Source organism: Phyllobates terribilis, unplaced genomic scaffold, assembly GCF_046119375.1.
Source record: "Phyllobates terribilis strain yellow unplaced genomic scaffold, ASM4611937v1 Scaffold_3__8_contigs__length_932513732, whole genome shotgun sequence".
NCBI classification, from domain to species: domain Eukaryota; kingdom Metazoa; phylum Chordata; class Amphibia; order Anura; family Dendrobatidae; genus Phyllobates; species Phyllobates terribilis.
This window is the reverse complement of record NW_027362763.1, coordinates 240364813-240387147: the sequence shown is the minus strand read 5'-3', so window position 1 is coordinate 240387147 and position 22335 is coordinate 240364813. Positions and strand designations below refer to the sequence as shown.

The 22335-nt window shown below is 42.1% G+C and overlaps 1 protein-coding gene across 4 annotated transcripts in view; it reads left to right on the top strand.

Annotated features, from left to right (window-relative positions):
* The window catches only part of U2SURP (U2 snRNP associated SURP domain containing), a 73049-nt gene extending 51440 nt beyond the window's left edge, over nucleotides 1-21609 (top strand). For all 4 annotated transcript variants that reach the window (XM_073674670.1, XM_073674669.1, XM_073674668.1 and 1 more), the window contains 14 exons: nucleotides 139-205; nucleotides 293-456; nucleotides 1347-1509; nucleotides 1627-1706; nucleotides 1973-2060; nucleotides 3389-3508; nucleotides 3588-3744; nucleotides 3848-3940; nucleotides 10880-10946; nucleotides 16590-16749; nucleotides 17467-17577; nucleotides 18387-18505; nucleotides 20478-20645; nucleotides 20985-21609. In XM_073674670.1, coding sequence (XP_073530771.1) covers nucleotides 139-205; nucleotides 293-456; nucleotides 1347-1509; nucleotides 1627-1706; nucleotides 1973-2060; nucleotides 3389-3508; nucleotides 3588-3744; nucleotides 3848-3940; nucleotides 10880-10946; nucleotides 16590-16749; nucleotides 17467-17577; nucleotides 18387-18505; nucleotides 20478-20645; nucleotides 20985-21123 — 1696 coding nt within the window. In that variant the 3' untranslated portion in view covers nucleotides 21124-21609. The remainder of the gene's footprint in view (nucleotides 1-138; nucleotides 206-292; nucleotides 457-1346; nucleotides 1510-1626; nucleotides 1707-1972; nucleotides 2061-3388; nucleotides 3509-3587; nucleotides 3745-3847; nucleotides 3941-10879; nucleotides 10947-16589; nucleotides 16750-17466; nucleotides 17578-18386; nucleotides 18506-20477; nucleotides 20646-20984) is intronic.
* The last annotated feature ends 726 nt before the right edge of the window (nucleotides 21610-22335 follow it).

The following is a 22335-nucleotide window of genomic DNA, read 5'->3' as shown; positions in this document are numbered from 1 at the left end:
TTTGTCTTGGTATTCACAGTATTTTTTGTAAATACGCATGTGGACGAAAGAATTCTTGTAGCGGTCGTCAAATTGCGTTACGAAAATTCGTTATGGTTGCCCATTAATGTCCTAAATATCCATATCTGTCTATAAAAGGTTCCTGTTTGAAAACCAGACACCAGCGCATGTATACTACAGGTGGAAGCTATACTCAATATTACAGGCAAGTACTATAAAATTACAGAAGAACTTCATTTTTTTCTTAAATCATTAGTAATAATGCTAGATTTTTTTTTTTTTTTACTTTTAGGGGGATTCTCCTACCAAGTGGAGGACAGAAGACTTCCGAATGTTTAAGAATGGCTCCTTCTGGAGGCCGCCGCCATTAAATCCATATTTGCATGGTATGACCGAGGAGCAGGAGACGGAGACTTTTGTTGAGGAGCCCATCAAAAAAGGATCCCTCAAGGAGGAGTATGTATTCATGCATGGCAGCTACAGCAGAAGCTGCTAATACACTTTAGATAGCTGACTACCGATCGCCACCTTAAGCATACAGGTTCAACCAAGAGTTTGTCAGTGTAGTGAGGGGAATGAGCTGCAAACAGCTGGCAGTGGCTTATTCCCCATTTTTCCCCTAGCATCTGTTTGGAGACCCCAATACAAATAAATGGCTAACACCACTGGGTTTGGCTGAATATTATATATGTTTAATCAATTTTTAAAGGTGCTCTTACACCTTCGCCATCTCTCACCAGTTTCTCATACACATTATTATGGTTACACTCAGCTGAGTAGCTGCTATCAAAGTCTGCCTGAAGAGCAAAAGGATCGGCTAAAAAAAAAATTTTTTTAATCCTTCTCTCTCATAATCTGTCAGAGGGGAGTTAGAAGGCCGCCATGTACATTAGATGTTTGGGCCAATTCCATGTGTTTGGGGGACTTAAAGGGGTTGTCCGGTCTTTTGCTAAAAGTGTGCACTGCACACTTTCAGATTTCTCCAGAGTCTGTGGCTAGAGTAGGCAGTCACCCGACTCCCAAGTATTTATTTTACTCTCTTATATAGCGCCATTAATTGCACAGTGCTTTACAGACTACACCACTGTCCCCATTGGGGCTCACAATCTAGATTCCCTATCAGTATGTCTTTGGGGTGTAGGAGGAAACCGGAGGAAACACACGCAAATACGGGGAGAACATACAAACTCCTTGCAGATGTTGTCCATTTTAGTTCTCCATGAGTTCAGTGCTGCCTTACACTACTGCAACGGGTCTTTGATCGACTGCAGCGGTGACTTCCCATCTTCAGCAGAGCAGCCTGTTACTGAGCCGATGAAACCTTACTAACTTTATTTTAACTTTAGACAAAGGGACAAGTTAGAAGAAGTGTTACGTGGACTGACCCCTAGGAAGAACGACATTGGTGAAGCTATGATGTTTTGTCTTACCCACGCAGAAGCGGCAGAAGAAATTGTAGATTGTATAACAGAATCACTGTCAATACTGAAAACCCCTCTCCCAAAAAAGGTATAGTTTTTGCTGTACATCTTATTGCTACATTGTCCTTAGTTCTTGCATTGGATTGTATATTTTACTAATTGTATTTTGTACTTATTATGATGCCTGTACTCCATTTCTAAACAGATCGCCAGACTGTACCTGGTGTCAGATGTCTTGTATAACTCTTCGGCTAAAGTTGCCAATGCATCATACTATAGAAAATTGTAAGTATTTGCAAGGTTTTACTACATACAAAATACAGAAGCACAGTATGTAGGTGAATAGACAAGAGTATGAAAAACTTTTTGAAGCTTTTTTTTTCCTCTGAATCAGTCAGGCAGGCTCTGATTCATGCTGCTCATGGTGTGGGCAGCATGAGTCTAATGACAGGTTCCCTTTAAGCCTCCCTTAAAGGTGTTTTGGTTTTAAATTTAATTGTTGGATAAGTTTATGCGTGGAATGAATCTACATTTCTTCATTATTTTTTCAGCTTTGAAAATAAATTATGCCAAATTTTTGCTGATTTGAATGCTGCCTATAGAGCCATACAAGGTCACCTACAGTCAGAAAATTTTAAGGTGAGTGAATTCTATTCTTTTTTTCAGGAACAGGTGATGAGATTTACTCATGTTTTCAGAATTATGGTTCAATTTATGTATAAAAAAAACTTGTATGCATACCTTATATCACATCATGGTTCCGATTAATCAAGCAGTTTTCAACAGTTTTCTTGCTTAAAACCGCTTGAAATTATGCAGCATTTCTGCACAAATTGTAATTTTGATGATTTTTGCCGTCTTTATGTCACATCCTCCAGCTTCTTGAAAATGGGGTGGCGCATAGCCTAGTGGATATGTGGCCGAGCAAGGCCAACAGTCCTCCTACAGTAAATTTTTTTTTTTTTTTTTTTTTTTAACAAAAAAAGTGGCATAAATTTCCCATATTTTGTGGACTATAAGATGCACCCCAAATTTTTTGGGTGAAAATAGAAAAAATAATTTTTTAAATAAAATGGTGGTGCATAGTCCCATTTTACGGTAGCTTACTGGGGGGTCGGTGGAGCGGGGTCACAGGTTGCAGTGTCGCTGCTTCAGGAGGCTGACGGCAGGAGTGGGGCGCTGCTGTGGACCCCCGGCTGGGAGGAGATTGGGCTGCGGCTCGGGAAGAGATCTCAATCTGCGCATTCGCCGACTCCGGCGGCCATTTTCCTGAAGCCCACCGCAGCGTAATTGATAGAAAGGAGGACTTCCGCAGAGCGCTGTTGTCTTAAGAGAGCCCAGCCTCGCAGCGCCGAGATCAACCCCTTCTCCCAGCCCGGGGCCCGCAACATTGCCCCACTCCTGCCGCCGCTGGCCTCCTGATGCATTGACCCTGCATTCTGTGACCCACCAGCCCACCCAGATTCTACCTTCGGGTTATAAGACGCACCCACATTTTCCGGCCAAATTTGGGAGGGGAGGGTTTGAGTGCGTCTTAAAATCTAAAAAATACATTGTGTCTGCATGGAGTAGCAGGAAAGGGGGGGCATGCAAGCGCCACTGGGTGCCAAAATGTTCGCACAAATTTTAGCCACTGTAGATTTGGGGCATGTTAAGATCTCATTTTACTTCACGCTGTCTAAAAAAAGACATGGTTAGTTAATGCTGTCCTACTGTATTTACAGTTTTGAGTTTTAGACATAGGTTTACAGGATACTTGCATAAAATACTTTGAAAATGTAACTTTACCTTAGATTACTGATGTAGAAGTGGCCCAAACAGTGTATTAAATTTGAGGACCAATGTGAGCTTTCGTCCCAGGACTGCTCATGCACTTTTGGTTACTCTGGACTGCCACTTCAAAAGGTTTTCCTCGCAAGAACAAATTCTTCAATAATTTTTATTCTATGCTTTTTTTCTCTGTACAGCAACGCGTTATGGCTTGCTTTCGTGCCTGGGAAGACTGGACAATTTATCCCGAGCCCTTTTTGATCAAATTGCAAAACGTATTCCTCGGTCTTGTAAATATTGAAGAGAAAGAACCTGAGGTAAGTACCGTGTAATGCCATGAGAAAGCGCAACATTTCTTCCCCATAATGCTTACACATTTCCATTTTATGTCCGTAGGAAATAGTAGATGACTTGGATGGTGCGCCAATTGAGGAAGAATTAGATGGAGCTCCATTGGAGGATGTGGATGGAATTCTTATTGATAGTGTCGCACTTGATGATTTGGATGGAGTACCATTGAAATCTCTTGATGATGACTTGGATGGCCTTCCTTGTAAGGGTGTTCTGTTTCTCACATTGCAGCTGTATATTGCTAGTTTTCACATGATGCAGTATTTCCTCACTACTTCTGCTGGTTTTTATCTTTGCTATTAAAGTGGATATCGGTGACGACAAAAAGAACGAGCCAATTTTCAAGGTTGCACCATCTAAATGGGAAGCTGTAGATGAATCCGAGCTGGAGTCTCAAGGTGAGTGAATGATTGAGGAAGTGTAAAGAATATCAGTTTTCCATTTTTGGGATATGGGGCTGTGTGAGGTCTTACTTTTTGCACCTTGAGCTGATTTTTTTACTGATACCATTTTGAGGTAGATATGATGTCTTGATCGCCCGCTATTGCAATGTTGCGACAGCCAAAAAAACGTAATACTGGTGTTTTTAACTTTTTTTCCTCATTACACTTTTTACCTATCGTATTAAATTATTTTATTTTTGATTGATCTGACTTTTCCATACACAGTGATACCAAAGTGTGTATTTTTTTATTGTAGCAAAAGATGGGGGTGGTGGGGTGGATTTGTAATTTTATTTTTCAATTTTTTCATATATTTCACTTTACAGAAATCGTTAGTCCCCTACTTGAAGCTGCAGTTAACTGAACAATTGCGCTGTACATAAATGCACTGCTATGCATAGCTAAAATCACGATCTCCTAGCTAAACATCATGGCAACCTATCTGCGCCCTGTGATCACGTCATGGGCACGTGTGCAATAACACACCCACTCTGCCGGCGCGTGTTAATAGCCGCTGTCAAAGTTTGACAACGGCATTTAACAGATTAACAACCGCTGGCAGATCTCCGCTCTATCTGCTAGAGACAGATGAGTGAATAAATCGGCCATCATCTGACAGGCTTGCTAGCTCACATCAAAGGCAGGGACATAACATATGACGTTACTGTACGTTATATGTTGTGTAGCGAATAATGATTAGCTCATAGCTCTCACAAATACAAGGAGAACAGAACGTACAGGCTTGTTGCAGATGAAAAAGCTAATCTTTTTGGGCCAGCCTGAAAATAGAAAGGGATCCTGTCAAGAGATGCATAATCTTTTTTTTTTTTTTTTTTTAAATTTGCGTTTATTGATTCAATGCAAGTCAAATTCTTATAGAATCTTAATCACAGGTTTCGCAAATTCAAACAATTTACTCTTCGATTTGCATGAAAGGTTTTGAAAAATACCCACCGCCATTTTACACATAGCAGAAGATTGCATCAGCAACAGAAGACTCTGCCTTCCCCATAATGTCTTGCAACTATCACATCACATGGTATATCGCAGCCAATAAGGGCAGCACAGTAGCTCCGTGGTTAACACTGGGGTTTTAGATTCAAATCCCACCAAGGACAACATCTGCAAGGAGTTTCTAAGTTCCCCTCGTTTTTGCATGCTTTTCCTCCCATAAACCAAAGATACACTGATAAGGAGTTTAGATTGTGAGCATCAATGGGGACAGTGATGACAATATCTCTAAAGCTCTGTGTAAACTGATGGTGCTATATAAGTAAGCATAATAACTAAAAAGTGAATATCAGAGCCACTATAAAAGTTGAAGCCGGGAAAGCAGCAGCCATTTTAGGATTTTATAGTGTAGCGGGCAGAACTCTAAATTAAAGGAAAAACAGGAGCTTAGGGAAAAAGCCCTGAGGCATTGGACAAATACTCCTCCATACTGTCGTACAACTGCAGCATTGAAGCTGATGAGTGTAGTAGTTAGGGCTTAGTCCCACTATCAGTATTTGGTCAGTATTCGATCAGTATTTTTTTTCTGTCACCCATGACTGCACAACAAGAGAGGGGATCCGCCCTTCAAGGACAGGAAACCTTCAAGATAAAAAGGGCGGCGCCTCTCTCTGCCTCAGTGGTTTCCTGTCCTTGTTGGGGGATCTTCCTTCTCGTCGGCGGCGACAGCAGCAAGATTATCTTACCAGGGCCGGTCGGTTGTGGCAGGGCACAGTCTCTGCTGCAGCCGGTCCCGTGTGCCATGGAGGGTGCCGACATTTGGTCTCCTCGCGTGCGGGCGGGGGTTTGTGGCACCTACACCGCATGGTAGCCGGCAACCCCGCATCCCGAATGTGACGTCACGAGGCGCGACCGGAAGCGACGAACCGAAAGTCGTGCCCCGATGACGCGCACTGGGACCTCTGACCCCCGGATGTAATTTTCGGGGAAGGTACCGGAAGCTGTGGGAACGCCGGCCGGTAATCTCCCTTGCACAATGAGAGTACTTAAGGGTAGATCACCGGCTAGGCAGGGGCGCAGTGCACCGTAATGGCCTCACAGCAGCCCTCCCCACCGCATCAGCAGCAAGAGCAGCAGACCATGCTGCAGCTGCCGCAGCCCGAGGAGATAGAGCAGCCGCAGCAGCCTCGGCGCTAGAAGCGCACCCAGGAGCAGCATCCACCGCAGAGCAGGAGCAGTGGGCGTTCTGGGACACGCAGCACCAAGGATTTAAGATCCAGCTGGCATAGCTCAAGCAGGATCGATGATTCCACGATCTCCCGAGGAGAAGTTTCGGATACAGTCCTGCCTCTCGTTCCGGTTCCCTGTTTTTATCTACTGGGTGGTGAGTGAGCTACGTGAAAGTCGACGTATTAATGTAGACTTTTTTCTGTTTTGTCTCTCACACAGTCTCCTTCCTCCTTTTATATGGTCAGGATGTCCCTAAGAAATGTACGGGGAAATCCAAGTACAGTGTGTGTGCCCTGTGTGAACGGGGTCTGACTAAAGACTGGCCCAAAAAGTTATGCCAGCCGTGTATTGAGGAAACCATTTCGGAGGGAACTCCGGACTTTGCTTCAAATTTAAAAACCCATATTAGGTCTGAGGTGGAAAGATCGCCAAAATTGTTTTGCCAGGTAAAAGAAGCGTCCCAGACCCATAGAGCATAAACACCACCCACCCTTTCAGACTCTGAATCCGATGAGGGAATGCTGGATGACTCCACTGACTCTGACTCTTCCTCTTCGGATAGCGAGACAGGCACAAGTCAATGTTTTCCCCTGGAGAGTGTTGATAGCTTAGTTAAAGGCAAAAAAAATCTGTACAAGATATTATGTTCGGTACCTTGGATCGGAAGAAACATTAGAGTTTTTCCTATTAACGATAAGGTGCAGGGACTTATCAAGAAGGAGTGGGATAGGCTGGAGAAAAATGGTCCCCTTCCATTCTCCTTCAAAAGAAAATATCCCTTTGAGGAAGATACTGCATCCTGGAATAAAGCCCAGAAGCTGGATGTTGCGGTGTCCAAAGCTTCTAAAAAAAATTTATCTCCCTTTTGAAGATACAGGGATGCTGAAGGACCCACTGGACCGGAAGGTAGATACTTTCCTTAAGGGTACTTTGGAATTATCAGCAGGGGCATTGAAACTAGCCTTAGAAGCAACCTGTACGGCAAGATCCCTCATGGTTTGGTTAGACAGGTTAGAAGACCAGGTTAAAAACGAGTCACAGGACTCCATTCTGGCCTCTCTACCAGTATTGAAAGGAGCTACGGCCTTCTTATCTGATGCCTCTGCGGATTCCGCCAGATTAATGGCAAGATCTGCGGCCCTGTCTAATGCCGGCCGTAGAGCAGTCTGGCTGAAATGTTGCCCAGGGGATATACAGAGGAAATGAAAGCTATGTTCTCTTCCGTGTGAAGGAGATTTTCTTTTCGGTACCTCTCTTGACACAGTTCTTGAGAAAGCAGGTGACAACAAGAAGGGATTTCCTAGATCTTCCTTCTCGGCTTTTAAGCAGTCCTTTTGGAGGAAGAAATTTGGCCGCAGAAGAACATCCACAGAACAACCTAGATGGGAGAATCTTTCCAGAAAAGGGAAAGGGTTTTTATTCGGCGGGCCCTCCCAAGATGGTTGTTAACCCCCAAAATGACTCTATCCCAGGTGGGAGGGAGGCTCTCTTCCTTCCAGCCTGGGAAAGGATCTCTTCCAACAGGTGGATCCTCAAATTGATAAAATCAGGATTAAAACTGGAATTTCTGAGGAACCCACCAGAGAGATTTATCCTAACTGCCTTAAGATCCTCTCTACTGGAACCAGGGGCACTGGAGGAAGAGATTTCAGGTCTCCTGCAAAAGAACGTCTTACTGGAGGTATCACCACAAGAGGAAAGAGGGTTATATTCTCCCTTATTCCTTATAAAGAAACCGGACAACTTATGCAGAGTAATCATCAACTTGAAAGGCCTAAACAAATTCCTGAACATTCCATCATTTAAGATGGAAACAATAAAATCAACGATAAGCCTTCTATTTCCCGGCTGCTACATGGCAGTGTTGGACCTAAAAGATGCGTATTATCATGTGCCAATCCATCACGACTTTCAAAGATACCTCAGAGTAGCCGTAACTGTACAGGGAGTCATCAGGCACTTCCAGTACAGAGCTCTTCCCTTTGGCCTAGCAGTGGCGCCCCGCATATTCACAAAACTTATAGCTGAGGTTACGGCTCATCTCAGGGAGGAAGACAGATTGATAATCCCGTACTTGAACGACTTTCTAATAGTGGGAAAAACGCACGATCACTGCCTGGCCCAAGTGGATCAGGTGTGCACCATCTTAAAAAAATTAGGATGGTGTTTAAACCTAGAAAAATCAAAACTGATCCCGCAAACAGCTCAGATCTTTTTAGGCCTTAGTCTGGATTCGGTTCAACAGGAATGCCGCCTTCCCGAGCAGAAAAAAATAAAAAATAAGTTTGGTTTCAGCGGCCATAACAAACCCAGTAATGACTCTCAGGGGGGCCATGTCTCTGCTGGGGTCTCACCTCCTACATTCCAGCAGTATGCTGGGCACAATTTCATTCAAGGGAATTACAATGGGACATCCTAAAGAACGAAATCATCATCCTCAGGGAGCATCTGGAGGGCAGATTAACACTCCCTCACAATGTAATTCAGTCACTGCATTGGTGGTTAATGACGAACATGTTCCGGACAGGCGTCCCCTGGGTTCCCCTTATTACCAGAGTAATTACTACAGACGCCAGTCCCAGGGGTGGGGGGCACACCTAGACAACCACCCAGTACAGGGGACTTGGTCAGAGGGGGAGACTCTGGAGTCTCCCAACATGTGGGAACTACGAGCAGTAGAGAATGCACTAATCAGCTTCTTACCCCTTCTACGAGGACGTCACATAATAATTCTGTCCGACAACCAGGTCACACTGGCATATGTGAACCACCAGGGGGGGAACTCGCTCAAAATCACTAGTGCAGGTTGTGGGGAGGATATTTTCTCTAGTGGAAGTGAAAGTTCTCTTTAAAGGCCCTTCATATCAGCGGAGAGGACAACACGAGGGCAGACTTTCTAAGTCGCAGGCCACTATTGCAGGGAGAATGGACTCTAAATCATTCAGTTTTCCGTCAGCTAGTGGCCATGTGGGGGTCTCCAGAGGTCGACCTATTTGCGACTCGTCAGAACAGCAAATTAAAAAAGTTCTGCTCACTGAATCCCACAGAAAATCCTTTAGTAGTAGACTCCTTCCAGTGCAGATGGGATTTCAGTCTGGCCTATGCCATTCCCCCAACGTGCCTAATTCCCTCTCTCGTTGTGCTGTCATAGGTTCCGAAAAAACACATTACCGGTAAGTAATATACATGTTTCTCAGGAGCGGGAGCCAAAACCAGGAGTGGGTGATAAATACAGAATTGGTGACTTGTTTCTATTATACTTTTTCTCTGATTGTTCCTCACCTGGTTTTTGCTCCCTCTCCTGAGAAAAAATACTGACCGAATACTGATAGTGGGGCTGTGGCCTTAGTCTTCGAATAATAAAGAGATTGAATTGTTCAAGAGACAGTAGAGGTGGCATCAGCAGCAATGACAGACTTGGTGTGATTGATCAATGATCTGGTGTAGCTGACATCTGTCCTACTGCATTTGAATTACACATTGTTCATCATTCTCCTTGCACTTGAAAGCAGCGATATCATTGGCTCAATATTTTTCTTACAGAAGAGAAAAAGTAAGAAATTGTGCCACTTGTTACAAGAGACTGTACTGAGTTTTTGCATTTCCAGTGCAATTGGTTTTACATTAGGGGGGGGGGGGGTTAATTGTTTTTTAAAAAGACAAGAAACTCCCCAAATCCAGACATGACCGCCTGCCTTACATTGTGTGCACATTGATACACATTGTGTTAATCAGAGAAATAATCATTCCCCGCCTGGACTGATCATTCACAGAATCCTAAATTTGAGTAAGATCTGTCTTCAGTGAGGACAGATTTACATTCCTGAGATAGAAGATGGCAGTTACTGCCGATAAGATTCTATGTGATCGGAGGAAGGAACAGTTTTGTTCCTATTGTTGCATTAGGCTCTTTGGGCATCACATTTTCCCCACCTATCATTCCTTTTTATCAAAGGTTGGATAAGTGAGGTTTAACGTTTTTGGAAATATAATATTTGTGTGCAAAATGTGTGCTGAAAGAAGTGGCACTAGCAATGGATGGAGTAGTGCAAAACAAATAGACCCACATACAAACGATTAAGAATATGAATGCCGCTAGCAGCAGCGCCACCACTGGCACCAGCCGTCCGGGCAGTAGTGCTACCAAATGCAGGTCACATTTGGCCTCCTTTGCCTCAGGCGAGTGTACTAGTGGGGAGTAAGCGTAGGACTTTATGGAATATATGGCACATCGCTCGTCTGCCACAGCGAAACAGTCAGTTTGAGTCAGTATTCTGATCAGAAATGATGGAGAGATGTCTTGGAATGTATTTTTTAATTTAAAAAAACATGATCTACTAGTTATCATTTGTTTCTGTGGTGAGGTCACTCTGAAATGACTAAGGGTACGTTTGTCTTAAAGAGCCCAAGGTGTTGGCAACAGTCCTAGGAGACCTCAGTGTTGCACAAATCTTTTCAAGGCAATTGGAAGCTTTGAAATGTTGTGATTCACTGCAAATTAATCGATCCTTTGGTCCTTTTTTTTTTTTTTTTTTTTTAAATAATTCTATGAAGCAGCATATTTATTTCTGAAGGTTTGATCATCTCTAGTATTTTAGTGTATTTACTACTTGAAGTTCCCTAAGGATATTGGATTCTAACTTTCTACCCCTGTAAAATAGTAATAATTTAATCTGACTTGTTCTTATTTGATGTGCCTTTGTTTTGTTTTAGCTGTAACAACATCTAAATGGGAGATGTTTGATCAACATGATGACTCCGACGAAGAAGAAAATCAAAAGTAAGGAACAAAAAATAACTGGACCGTTTTCAAATGGATAAAACTTGAGATTATGAGCTTGTTAAGATGGCCGTATATCCGGTCAGTGTGCTGTCCGTGTGCTCAACAGACAGCACACTGATCTAATCGATCCTTTGGTCCATGTGATTTACAGACTGGAGCAGTACGCATGTCAATGACTGGCAGCTCCAGCACTCATCCAGTATGGGGATGAGCATAAAGAGCTAATCACATCCGCACTTTTGTGGATGTGGCAGGCTCGAATTTTAGCACAGCTGTTTGTACCCGGCCTATAGCTGAGTTTGTATAATAGGTTTTAAATTGGAGTATTACTTCTCCAAACTAGTGTACCAAAGCCATCCAGTAAACTGCAGGCATATCACTAGATTTTAAAACTCCTATAATCATGAAAATGAGGGGGGCTATTTGGCAAGTTAGCCCTGTGTCTCCAGTGTTCCAGAGGTTGAAATCTCCACCCCCAAATTGTTCCTATAGTGATGACTTATTCTAGCCAATACAAAGTTCTTTAACCTCTTCACCCCCGAGTCTGTTTTCACCTTCCTGACCAGGCCAAATCTTCCAGTTCTGGCCAGTCTCACTTCATCTGGTAATAACTGGATCGCTTCAAAGGATCCCAGTGATTCTGAGATTTTGTCACAACACATTGCACTTTGTTAATGGTAAATGTAGGCCAATATTTTTTGCTTTTATTTGTGAAAATATAGGAATTTCGGCGAAAATTTAGCAATTTTCAAACTTTCAATTTTTATGCCCTTAAACTGTTATATCACACAACATAGTTAATAAATGACATTTACCACATGTCTACTTTACATCAGCATAGTTTTTTATTCTTAGGAAATTAGAAGAGCTAAAAGTTGATCAGCAATTTCTCAATTTTCCAACAAAATTTAAAAAATCAATTTTTTTAGGGACCACATCACATTTGAAATTACTTTGAGGGGCCTATATGACAGAAAATACCCAAAAGTGACACAATTTTAAAAACTCCATCCCTCAAACTGCTCAAAACTACAAATGAGACGTTTATTAACCCTTCAGGTGCTTCACAGGAATTAAAGCAATGTGGAAGGGAAAAAATTACAATTTTCATTTTTTTCCTACAAAATTTATGGTTTTAGCCCCAAATTCTGCATTTTCACAAGGGTATGAGGAGACAATGGACCATACAATTTGTTGTGCAATTTCTTCTAAGCACACGGATACCCCATCTGTGGTGGAAAACTACTGTTTGGGCGCATGGCAGGGCTCGGAAGCAAAGGAGCACCATTCGACTTTTGGAGTGCAAAATTGGCTGGAATAGTTAGCGGATGCTATGTCGCATTTGCAGAGCCCCTGATGTGCCTAAACAGTGTGAACCACAAGTGACCCTCATTTTGGAAATTACACCTCTTGAGGAATTCATCTAGGAGTATAGTGAGCATTTTTAACCTTCATGCGATTCACTGAATTATATAACATTAGGCTGAGTAAATGGAAAATTACCATTCTTTCCACTAAAATGTTGCTTTGGAGCAAGTTTTTAATTTTCAAAAGGGATAATAGGAGAAAATGAACGGTACAATTTGTTACGCAATTTCTCCTGAGTATGCCAATACCCTATATGTGGTGAAAAACTACCTTTGAGGCACAGTGCAAAGCTCAAAAGGGAAGACGCTCCATATTGGAGTGCAGATTTTGCTGGAATGGGTGCCACGTCACTTTGGCAGAGCCCCCGAAGTACCAGAACAGCGGAACCCTCCATGAGGGACCCCATTTTACAAACCACACCCCCCAATGAATTCATCTAGGGGTGTAGTGAGCATGTTGACACCACATGTGCCTCACAGATTCACAATTGGGCAGTGAAGAAAGAATAATTAAATTTTTACCGCTAAAATGTTTTTTGCCCCAAGCTTTTAATTTTTATAAAGGCTAATATGAAAAAATGGACCTCTGTTTGTTGTGCACTTTCTCCTGAGTGTGCCAACTTCCAGGCGAAGTGGAAGCGCAGAAGGGAAGGAGCGCCATATTATAGTGCAGATTTTGTTATGGTTTGTGGGTGCCATAAGAACAGAGCCAATCCCCCCACCACCCTCCTATCCAGAAGTGACCCCATTTTACAAACTATACCTCTCAATGAATTCTTCTACACCATGGATGTGTCATAGAATTTTATACCATTGGGTAGTGAAGAAAAAAAGATTACCGTATTTTCTGGAGTATAAGACGACTGGGTGTATAAGACGACCCCCAACTTTTCCAGTTAAAATATAGAGTTTGGGATATACTCGCTGTATAAGACTACCCCTCTTCTAACGCACATATGGTAAAAATTAAAAAAAAAATCAGATTTGATTTCAATATGGTAATTTTAAAGTGATGAACCTTACCGGCGATTGGCTGATTGTTGTATACAAATCCTGCTTGGATTGGTCAGCTCTCCCTGCCTGCCCAGCTCTCCATGTCTCCAAGACTATCAGAGCGGTAGCACATCCCTCTGGCCTGCCCTTGTATCCTATTACTGGTACCTCCTTCTCTGCCTCTCTGATCTTGCTCCTGAGGACTGCAGTGACTAGGTGAGGGAGCGCCTCACCGGGAAGGTGTAAGTGAAGCAAGCTGCAGGCGTCCGGGACGCCCGGGGTATGGAAAAAAGAGAGAGAGCGGTGCTGTGCCCAGAAAAACACTCCTTTCACTTGTCTGGCCTGCCCTTGTATTACCTCCTTCTCTGCCTCTCAGATCTCACACATGCGTGCCTGCGCCGCTTCACTGCAGTCCTCAGGAGCGAGATCAGAGAGGCAGAGAAGGAGGTACCAGTAATAGGATACAAGGGCGGGCCAGAGGGATGTGCTATCGCTCTGAGTTCTTCATCTGTCAAATTAAAGTTGCGGCTTTGCCATGCATAAAGCCAGGGCGTTAGTTAATGAGTGTACCCAGCCATCAGACGCAGGAAATTAAAGAAAGAAAGAAAAAAAACCTCTAAACAATGGGACTTTTTTTCTGCCTCCAGTGACTGGGTAACCTCCCTACTCAAGGCCCCTGCTTTATTCGTGGCTAGGCCCCAACTTTAATTTTGTGGCCAAGACAGCCTGCTACATCCATCGACAATATATCCCCTTCCCTGGCTTGGGGAAGGTGAGATTGTGTGTATTTTTATTTCTCCTACTTTGAGCACTTTTGCGCTATTTACTGGGAAACGGGCTTTATTTTCCTGGCTTTTTTTCCCCTGGCTTTAGGCTGTCCCTGCATCTGGGAATGCACTTTTTTCTCTTTTCACCTGTCCTGCTACACTTCCTCTCCACAGAATTCCTCCAAACGGAAGATTCAGCTGCTTCATACCTCCTCAAGTGTATGAAATACACAGATCCTCCACAGGCAGCTCACCACCACACTGGTTCCATCGATTGTTCGCAATGCGACAAATGTTTTCCTTGCGATCAACTGTGCTCCTTCTTAGTGTCTTAACATCCCGCCCACCCAGGACACCTTTGATTCCTCTCAGAAACTGAGCACCCTGAATGGGTAATGTCTTTCACTTGTGCTTGTCCCAATCCCATGAGTGTTTGCTTGCACAGTGAGTGCCTGTGGCGTAAAGGTTGAGGAGTCTACTCTACTCCACCTCCTCACAGACAAAGTAACAAGAGATGTAAGATCTTTTCTCACAGGTCCTCTTTGGCTTCCCTGGATCATCCAGGAACAGCTACAGCCAATGACACCACTTCCCTTGGCGAGTATGAATAACCTAGGGCACCTGTGAGCAGGATTCTAAGCTGATCTCAGCCATACAAGACTTTTATCGGGCACTGAGGGACACCCTTCAGAAGGTCATGGACTAGCTACTTCCCCTTCCCAGGAAGTGATTTCCCTCTAGCTGCACTACAAGCATCAAATCACTTTTCCCCATCAGGACATTGATCTTGCAGCGAAGGCATGAAATCACTGGGGTAGGCTGATGCCTTCCTCTAAGATGTTTGAGGTACTTTTTCCCTTTGCGAAATGATTAGTTGCTAAATGGTCCATATCTCCTTTAGTGAACCCCCATGTAGCTTGACTCTCAAGATCCCACTACCTTCCTCTACTTTGATGTGGCATCAACAAAGACCCGCTGGGCAAGAGGATTGATTAAAGCGTCTTTCTTGGCGCAGACTCTGCCTTACATCCTGCTTTTACTGTGTTCTGGGTTATAAAGACCTTTTTGGCCTGAGCTAAGCATCCCCACCAGGGCTTATTTTCCAGGCCCCTTGGGAGGATCTTTTTGACCTCTCCTCTTCTCACTTGGTGCATGAGTCAATGCTCCATTGCCAGGTTTTTCTTATGTTAGCACACTTTGTGGCCCATGCTGCTGCTAATTCCATGGCTGTTCAAGGATCCACTTGGCACAGATTCTGATTTGCTGACCAGCATACAAAAAGGATCTTACCTGGCTCCTCTTTGCATGAGACAGGCTCTTTGGATAGTGCCTACATGACATCATTAAGGATGCTTCTGGGGGCAAGAGTAATCTCCAGAATCTCGGTCATCTATGTTCTTGTTCAGTTCCTGATGAGCATTGTTCGGCTGTGTCCTTGTTCAGGTACTTTCCCCTCTTGTATCACCCTTTCAGATAGGGTGAATGTCTTGATTTGGATGGCTCACTTTTAATGATGTCTGGGTCAGGGTATCTCTGTGTTGGAAAATTGAATTAACCTCCCTGCCCTCAAATAGGTTTATTTCCTTTGTCCCATTTGAAGGCTTAACCTAGCTCATTCTCTTTTCGAACCATCATCTAAGATGTAATTGTCCATGATGTCTGCTCTGAGCGTTTCCAGGGATACTACTTTAACCTTTTCAAAGTACCCAAGAACAACAATGTGGTCATTTTCATCCTGTACCCCCCTCCTCGTACCTTCATTTCTTTCAAAGGTGGTTTCTGCTTTCCATATAAATGGAAACTTGATCATCCTTGCTCTTTTCCAGTCTCCAGTTGATCCCCGCCAGCAGTCTCCTCATTGGCTGAATCTGGTTGTGGCTCGATTAAGGCCTATCAGATTTTGAAGCCTTCTGGAATTCCAATTCTTTTTGTGATCCATAACAGGTCATACAAGGACCTGCCTCCAAGACTGCCAATGTCGTTTAAATGTATCAGGTCGACTATTGTAGAAGCTTTCAAGACCAATGACAAATCTCAGCCTTTTCGGTTACATCTCATTCCACAAGGGCAGTCAGGTATCTGGCTTTCATTGCTCAGGACTTTGAAGCTGCCACCTGGGCCTCTGTCAATACATTTCAGTTCCCCATTTGTTTTTCTTTCCTGGGTTCAGTTCATGTTGGTTCTTGGTTATCTTTGGTTAAAGAATTTTTACTGGTTTTGGGTTGCTCTACTGCTGTTGACACTAAGCTGAGCTGCCTAGTGTCTGAGAAGAAGGCATAGCCCACCAGGCAGAGGCAATGCTTTTTTTTTCTAGTGCAAGCCCACTAGAGCCAGGGCATATGCCCCTGCTCTGGTGTCCCCTATTCACAGAGAAAGGGTTTTACGGTAAGTACAAAAATACCATTTTATTATATTGTTTGTGATGATAGATGACCTACTTGATGTGTGCTGTTGAAATTAGCCCCATCTGTGGGTGCTAAAGGAAAATAACTATGTCTAAATCCACTTTGTAGTCAAGAAGAAGACAGTGAGGATGAAGATGACACACAAAGTTCTAAGTCAGAGGACCAACACTACTACTCCAACCCTATTCGAGATGACATGTCCGATTCCAAATCCATGAAGTACTCTGAAATGAGTGAAGAGAAGCGTGCCAAACTTCGAGAAATTGAGGTCAGTAAAAAAAAAAAAAAAAAACAACACTGGTAAAAGCTGTGCACTGGTTTCACACTGATATGTTGCGACTTTTAACACACTATAGATTTGATCACTTTCATCCAGTTTCCTTTACTTTCATTAGCTTCATTGTTGCAATCTGGTGAAAAGTAGCATTGATAACAAGTCCTAGTCATTGAATCACATTTCTAGCTATGTATCCTTTTGCCTGTGTCACGTGCCACAGATTTTTTTTTTTTATTTCAAAATAACCTTTTTTGACCAGTTTCTTTGCAGCGTTTTACAGTACCAGTAAAGTGAATGAGATTTCTGATATCTCATGCACATGCTGCTTCTTTTTCCTAACAGATGTGAAACAGTTTAATCTCTGCAGCATGTCAATTCTTTCAGCGTTGTATGTTTTACACAATGTTTTTCCTGCTAACACTTCAATATTTGCAGCAGATTTTTCTGCTGCAAAAATGTGTGCACATACCATAAGAAATTTACATCAATACATATGGATATCATTGATAGTTATTTTTTTAAAATCTGTGACCTATATATTATGTAAAAAATAAAATAAAATTGGGGGCTGCTATTGGAAGGAAAGTATGCATATTTTTCACCAACAGTGATGTGTTGAATGAAGCTGTGTTCATGTGATGCATGGAATAATCTTTGTATTATGTAGGCTCCACCCCATTCCCTTTTTTTCTTTTTTCCTTTTTTAAGCTAAAGGTAATGAAGTTCCAAGATGAAATCGAGTCTGGTAAAAGGCCAAAGAAGTCCGGACAGAGTATTCAGGAGCAGGTTGAGCATTATAGAGACAAGCTGCTCCAGAGGGTACGTCAGTTTTTGACATATTGCATGTATCATTTGACCTATCTGATTATAGCTGTAGCTAATCTGATATTTCTTATTGGACTTACGATGTAAAAAATCTTCACGTTTTCCTTTCTATATTCTTACACCGTTCTTTTTCCAATGGTATACTTGAACTGCTTAGTATCATATTACCGCTCGGTAGTGTGCATTCATTTAGCTGAAAACGTCCTTTTATTGTACCCAGTAGCCTCGTGACCCCTAGTTTTATATGCCGTCACATATTTGGTTCCTTGGGGAGAATGTCCAAGTGAACTTGAGTAGAATGGACGAGTCCCAGAGTTCATGAGAGCATCAGATTCAGGATTAGTGTAATGGTGGAGACACAGCCGTGGTGTAGAGTGTCTGGAACAATAGGTCACCTGTAGTCTCTGGCTTATCAGGTAACCACCTGGCTTTGGGGTCTCTCGTGTCTTTCAGCTTACAAGAGTTATGATCTCGTTGATTATCTGTGTGAAACGGGAAGCTTTTTTTATGCCCTGGCCAATTGATTACTCCAGATAGGAAGCTATTATTATGGAAATGTGCTCCCGTCATTGATCTCTCCGGTTTTATTCTCTAAAACAAATTGTCTAGTATACAATAACAGCTTTATGTGCATGCTGTGCCATTGTGGATCCTATCAGGGAAAGTCATGGCTTCTTCGTTTAGGTTATTTCACCAATATTCTGTCTCTTTCGTAGTAATGACTAAAGATGAGGATATAGCTTACGGTACCACAAGGTGGCAGTGGTTAAAAGTAAAACTAACATGATTGTAATGTCTAACAGGAGAGAGAAAAAGAAATGGAGAGAGAAAGAGACAGAGATAAGAAGGATAAAGAAAAGTTTGATTATCGATCAAAAGAGAAGAAAGAGAAAGATGACTCTACACCAACCAGAAAAGAGAGGTGGGTAAAGATACAAGAGATGTCTTATGGAAAGTGCACGCAGTGTATGAAAACTTCTAAACTGCATTGCTAGTAAAGTAAATAACATAATCTCCAATAGTTTCCCATTTGCTGCTTCTCTTACACAGTACTGTGCAGGAGTGGAAAAGAATCAGTAAAGTGAAGATGATTTAATAAATAGAAGTTAGTAGTTTATTAACAAAATGCGAAGTGAATGAAGAGAAATTTAAATCAAATCAATATTTGCCATGACTGCTATAATAATGTGTGGCTCTATGTAGTCAAATGAAAGAAATGATCCCCAAATTAATTTGCTGAAATCCAGCCCCAAACTTTCCAAGAACACCCACCATGTTTCAATGTTGCCTGAAAACACATATAATTGTACCGTTCTACAGCCTTTCATCAGACAAAAACTGCCTTCTGTGACAACAAAATAATTCACATTTTGACTCCTCAGTCTAGAGCACCTACTGCCATTTTTGTATGTTCTTATGCTTTCATGCATAGTTGAGTCATTTGACCTTGTTTCCGTGTCAATGTTTTTTGGCCTCAATTCTTCCATGAAGGCCACTTATGGCCAGACTTCTTCAAACCATAGATGACTGTAGCTTGGTCTCACTATTTGTTGCCAGTTATGAGCTGTTTGCTGACATCTTCTGATTTCAATGGGAAGTAAGCATGATGTGTCTTTCATCTACTGCACTAAGTTTCCTTAGTCCATCACTGCATCTACAGTCCTCAACGATGCCCATTTCTTGGTAATTCTTCAAAGTAGCTTGACCAGCATATCTTGAACCCCCAGACTGTTTAGAAATCTTTGCCTGGGAGAGACCTTGCTGATGCAGTATAACTACCTTGTGTTTTGTTGCTGTGCTCAGTCTTGCAATGGTTTATGACCCATGAAATCAATCTGTCTACCATAACCTCACCTTTGTAGCAGAACTTTGGTTGTTCCTCACCCAGTTTTAAGCTTCCTACACATGCTGTCTGTTTCTATTAATGACTGTGTTTCAGCCAATATATGAAATTGATGATAGTTATAGTGTGTTTGTTTGGTATAATGTATTACTCATACACCTGACTATAATCTTACAAAATCCCTGCCTTTTTGCAAGTGTATCTAGAACAATTGATGCTGTTTTGAAGGCAAAGGGTGGTCATACCAAATATTGATTTTGATTTAGATTTCTCTTTTGTTCATTCACTTGCATTTTGTTAGATGATAAAAACAACATATTAAAGGAAACCATTGACCAGGTTTTTGCTACCTAATTTGAGAGCAGCATAATGTAGACAGACCCTGATTCCAGTGGTATGTTACTTACTGGGCTAGAGGACTAGTAAACCAGCTGCTATGTAGTCGTCCATATTCATTAGCTTTGCCCCTACATTATGCCTCTCTAATAGTACTAGGACAACCCCTTTTTGAACTGTTTGGCCCCGATAAAATAAAGCCTATGCTTCCCTCCCGTGCTTGCGTCGTTCCAGCAGTGTCATCACTCGCGGTCCCGGAGCTCTGGTGCGGTGGAAGGACACGTGATGCCCGGTGCCCTATCAGCATTGGCATCACTGTCCCCGCCTACCTACGGATTGAACATGAAGAGGAAGTGCGAGATCAGCTGCAGCCCGGACTTCCTCCATGGGACCGCGAGTGCTGGCACCGCAGGAACTGCTCCAGCATGGGAGGTGAGTATATGTATTTTTATTTTATCGGGGCCAAACATTTAGATCAAGAGGGTTTTCTAGTAGTGAACAACCACCTTTAATTGTTCTTTATTACTAAGCCAAGTACTGTTAGGACTTGATCCATGGTGCCTCAATGTGAGATGATGCATCAGTCTTCTAACAGGACTATGCTGAAGGCTGTCCTCTAGGATTAATATTTTTTCTTTCTCTGTGTTGTAAACGGACGAACATTATGGAGTATTTGCTGACATTTACTATTACTGCTTACATTTATGCCGTATAGGAAAAGACGTCACAGTGGAACACCTAGTCCATCACGTAGCAGCAGCAGTAAACGAGGCAAATCCCCTTCACCAAAATCCGAACGGTCTGAAAGGTCGCACAAGGATAACTCGCGATCTAGGTCCTCTCATAAGGACTCTCCCAGAGACGTCAGTAAAAAAGGAAAAAGGTAAAATATCGATACTTCTAACTCGATGTCTCAGACACAAGTCAATAGGATGATTTGCTTTTATTGGCTTCATGTTTAAAGGACTTTCACAGGCATGTAATTTATTCTGCACTCAAACCCCCAAAAGATAGCGGAATTGTAAAAAACAAAAAACATTAATATGCTTTTAAATACATTATCTGTATTTCATAATACAACTTGACCCTGCAAAGCCAAGGTCTCATATGGCTACAAGTCCTCTCCACATGGTCCAAATGAGCTTTGTCCTGAAGAGGTTAAAATTCTGAAATGATTGTGTTGTAATGCTCTGATTAATGTGTGTGAATGTTTCTATTTCAGGTCACCTTCAGGCTCTCGAACACCTAAAAGATCTAGAAGATCACGTTCCCGGTCTCCAAAAAAGTCTGTGAAAAAGTCCAGGTCCCAATCCAGATCCCCTCACAGATCTCACAAAAAGTCAAAGAAAAGCAAACACTGACACAACATCACTCTTGCTCTTTTTTTTTTTTTAATTTCTTCTTTTTTTATGAAGACGTCATTTAATGGAATTTTTTTTCTCTGTGCCTGAGAAGTCATATTAAGAAAATGAAATAAATTTGAAAAAAGGCGATAAAAAAAGTCCTGTACGGCAGCATTCCTACATTTTTTTTGTGAATGCATGTGTATACTTATGGGCAATTGCATCTGTAGAATTTGTCACTGTTTTATATTGTAAAATATCCCGTTGACTGTGATTAATTTCCTATAAAAGGAACCATTTTGTGCTAGGAGTCACACAATTGTGTATATGATCTGCTGGCAGTAGTATTTTTTTTTTCCTTTTTTTTTTTTTTACCTTCCTGTAATCTGTTTTAGTAGGTTGTGTCAAAAAGTATAAATTCATTGTCCCCATGCCCTCATGTTTTGTAGCTTTGAAAATTTGCTTTAGGTTTCAAATAAATAAAATCTGATCTGATTTAATAAACTACTTGCTTATAAAAATGGTTAGATACCTGACATGTTCACTAATGTACCTGTGCCATAAGACAGCGATGCCAAGATACTGACCATCTATTAGGAGCAATCCTACACACCCAGCGCTCCTCTGTTTTAGGACTCCATAGTAGGGTCTTTCCCATATCTAGAAGCTGTCATGTGCTTATCCCATGACCCAGACCATAACATGATTTTAATCAATGGGCACATTTGAGGCACTTCAGGGTATGTGTACATTAAGTTTTTTGAGCTAGTCCACTCCAAACATTGCAAAAATCAATTCAACACTTGAAAGGCTCTTCCTTATTGATTTCTGATGTAAAATCACTTTGCTGTTCATATGTTTTTTGTTTTTTTTAGCGTTTTATATACACTAGTGTTCAAAATAATAGCAGTCCAATATAACTAACCAGATTAATCACTATCTTTGGTATAAATTCTATTACCACATGTCAAAAATTTCCCAGCTGGTGTAGTAGATTGTAAGAAAACCGACAGACTCGGCATTCATGATCTGCTTGTTTTTGAGTCTGTGTATTTGAATAATTAATTGAAAGAGGGTGGGGGGGGGGGTTCAAAATAATAGCAGTGTGGAGTTCAGTTAGTGAGGTCAATTATTCTGTGAAGGAACAGGTGTGAATCAGGTGGCCCTTATTTAAGGGTGACGCCAGCACATGTTGTACATGCATTTCTCCTTGAAAGCGTAAGAAATATA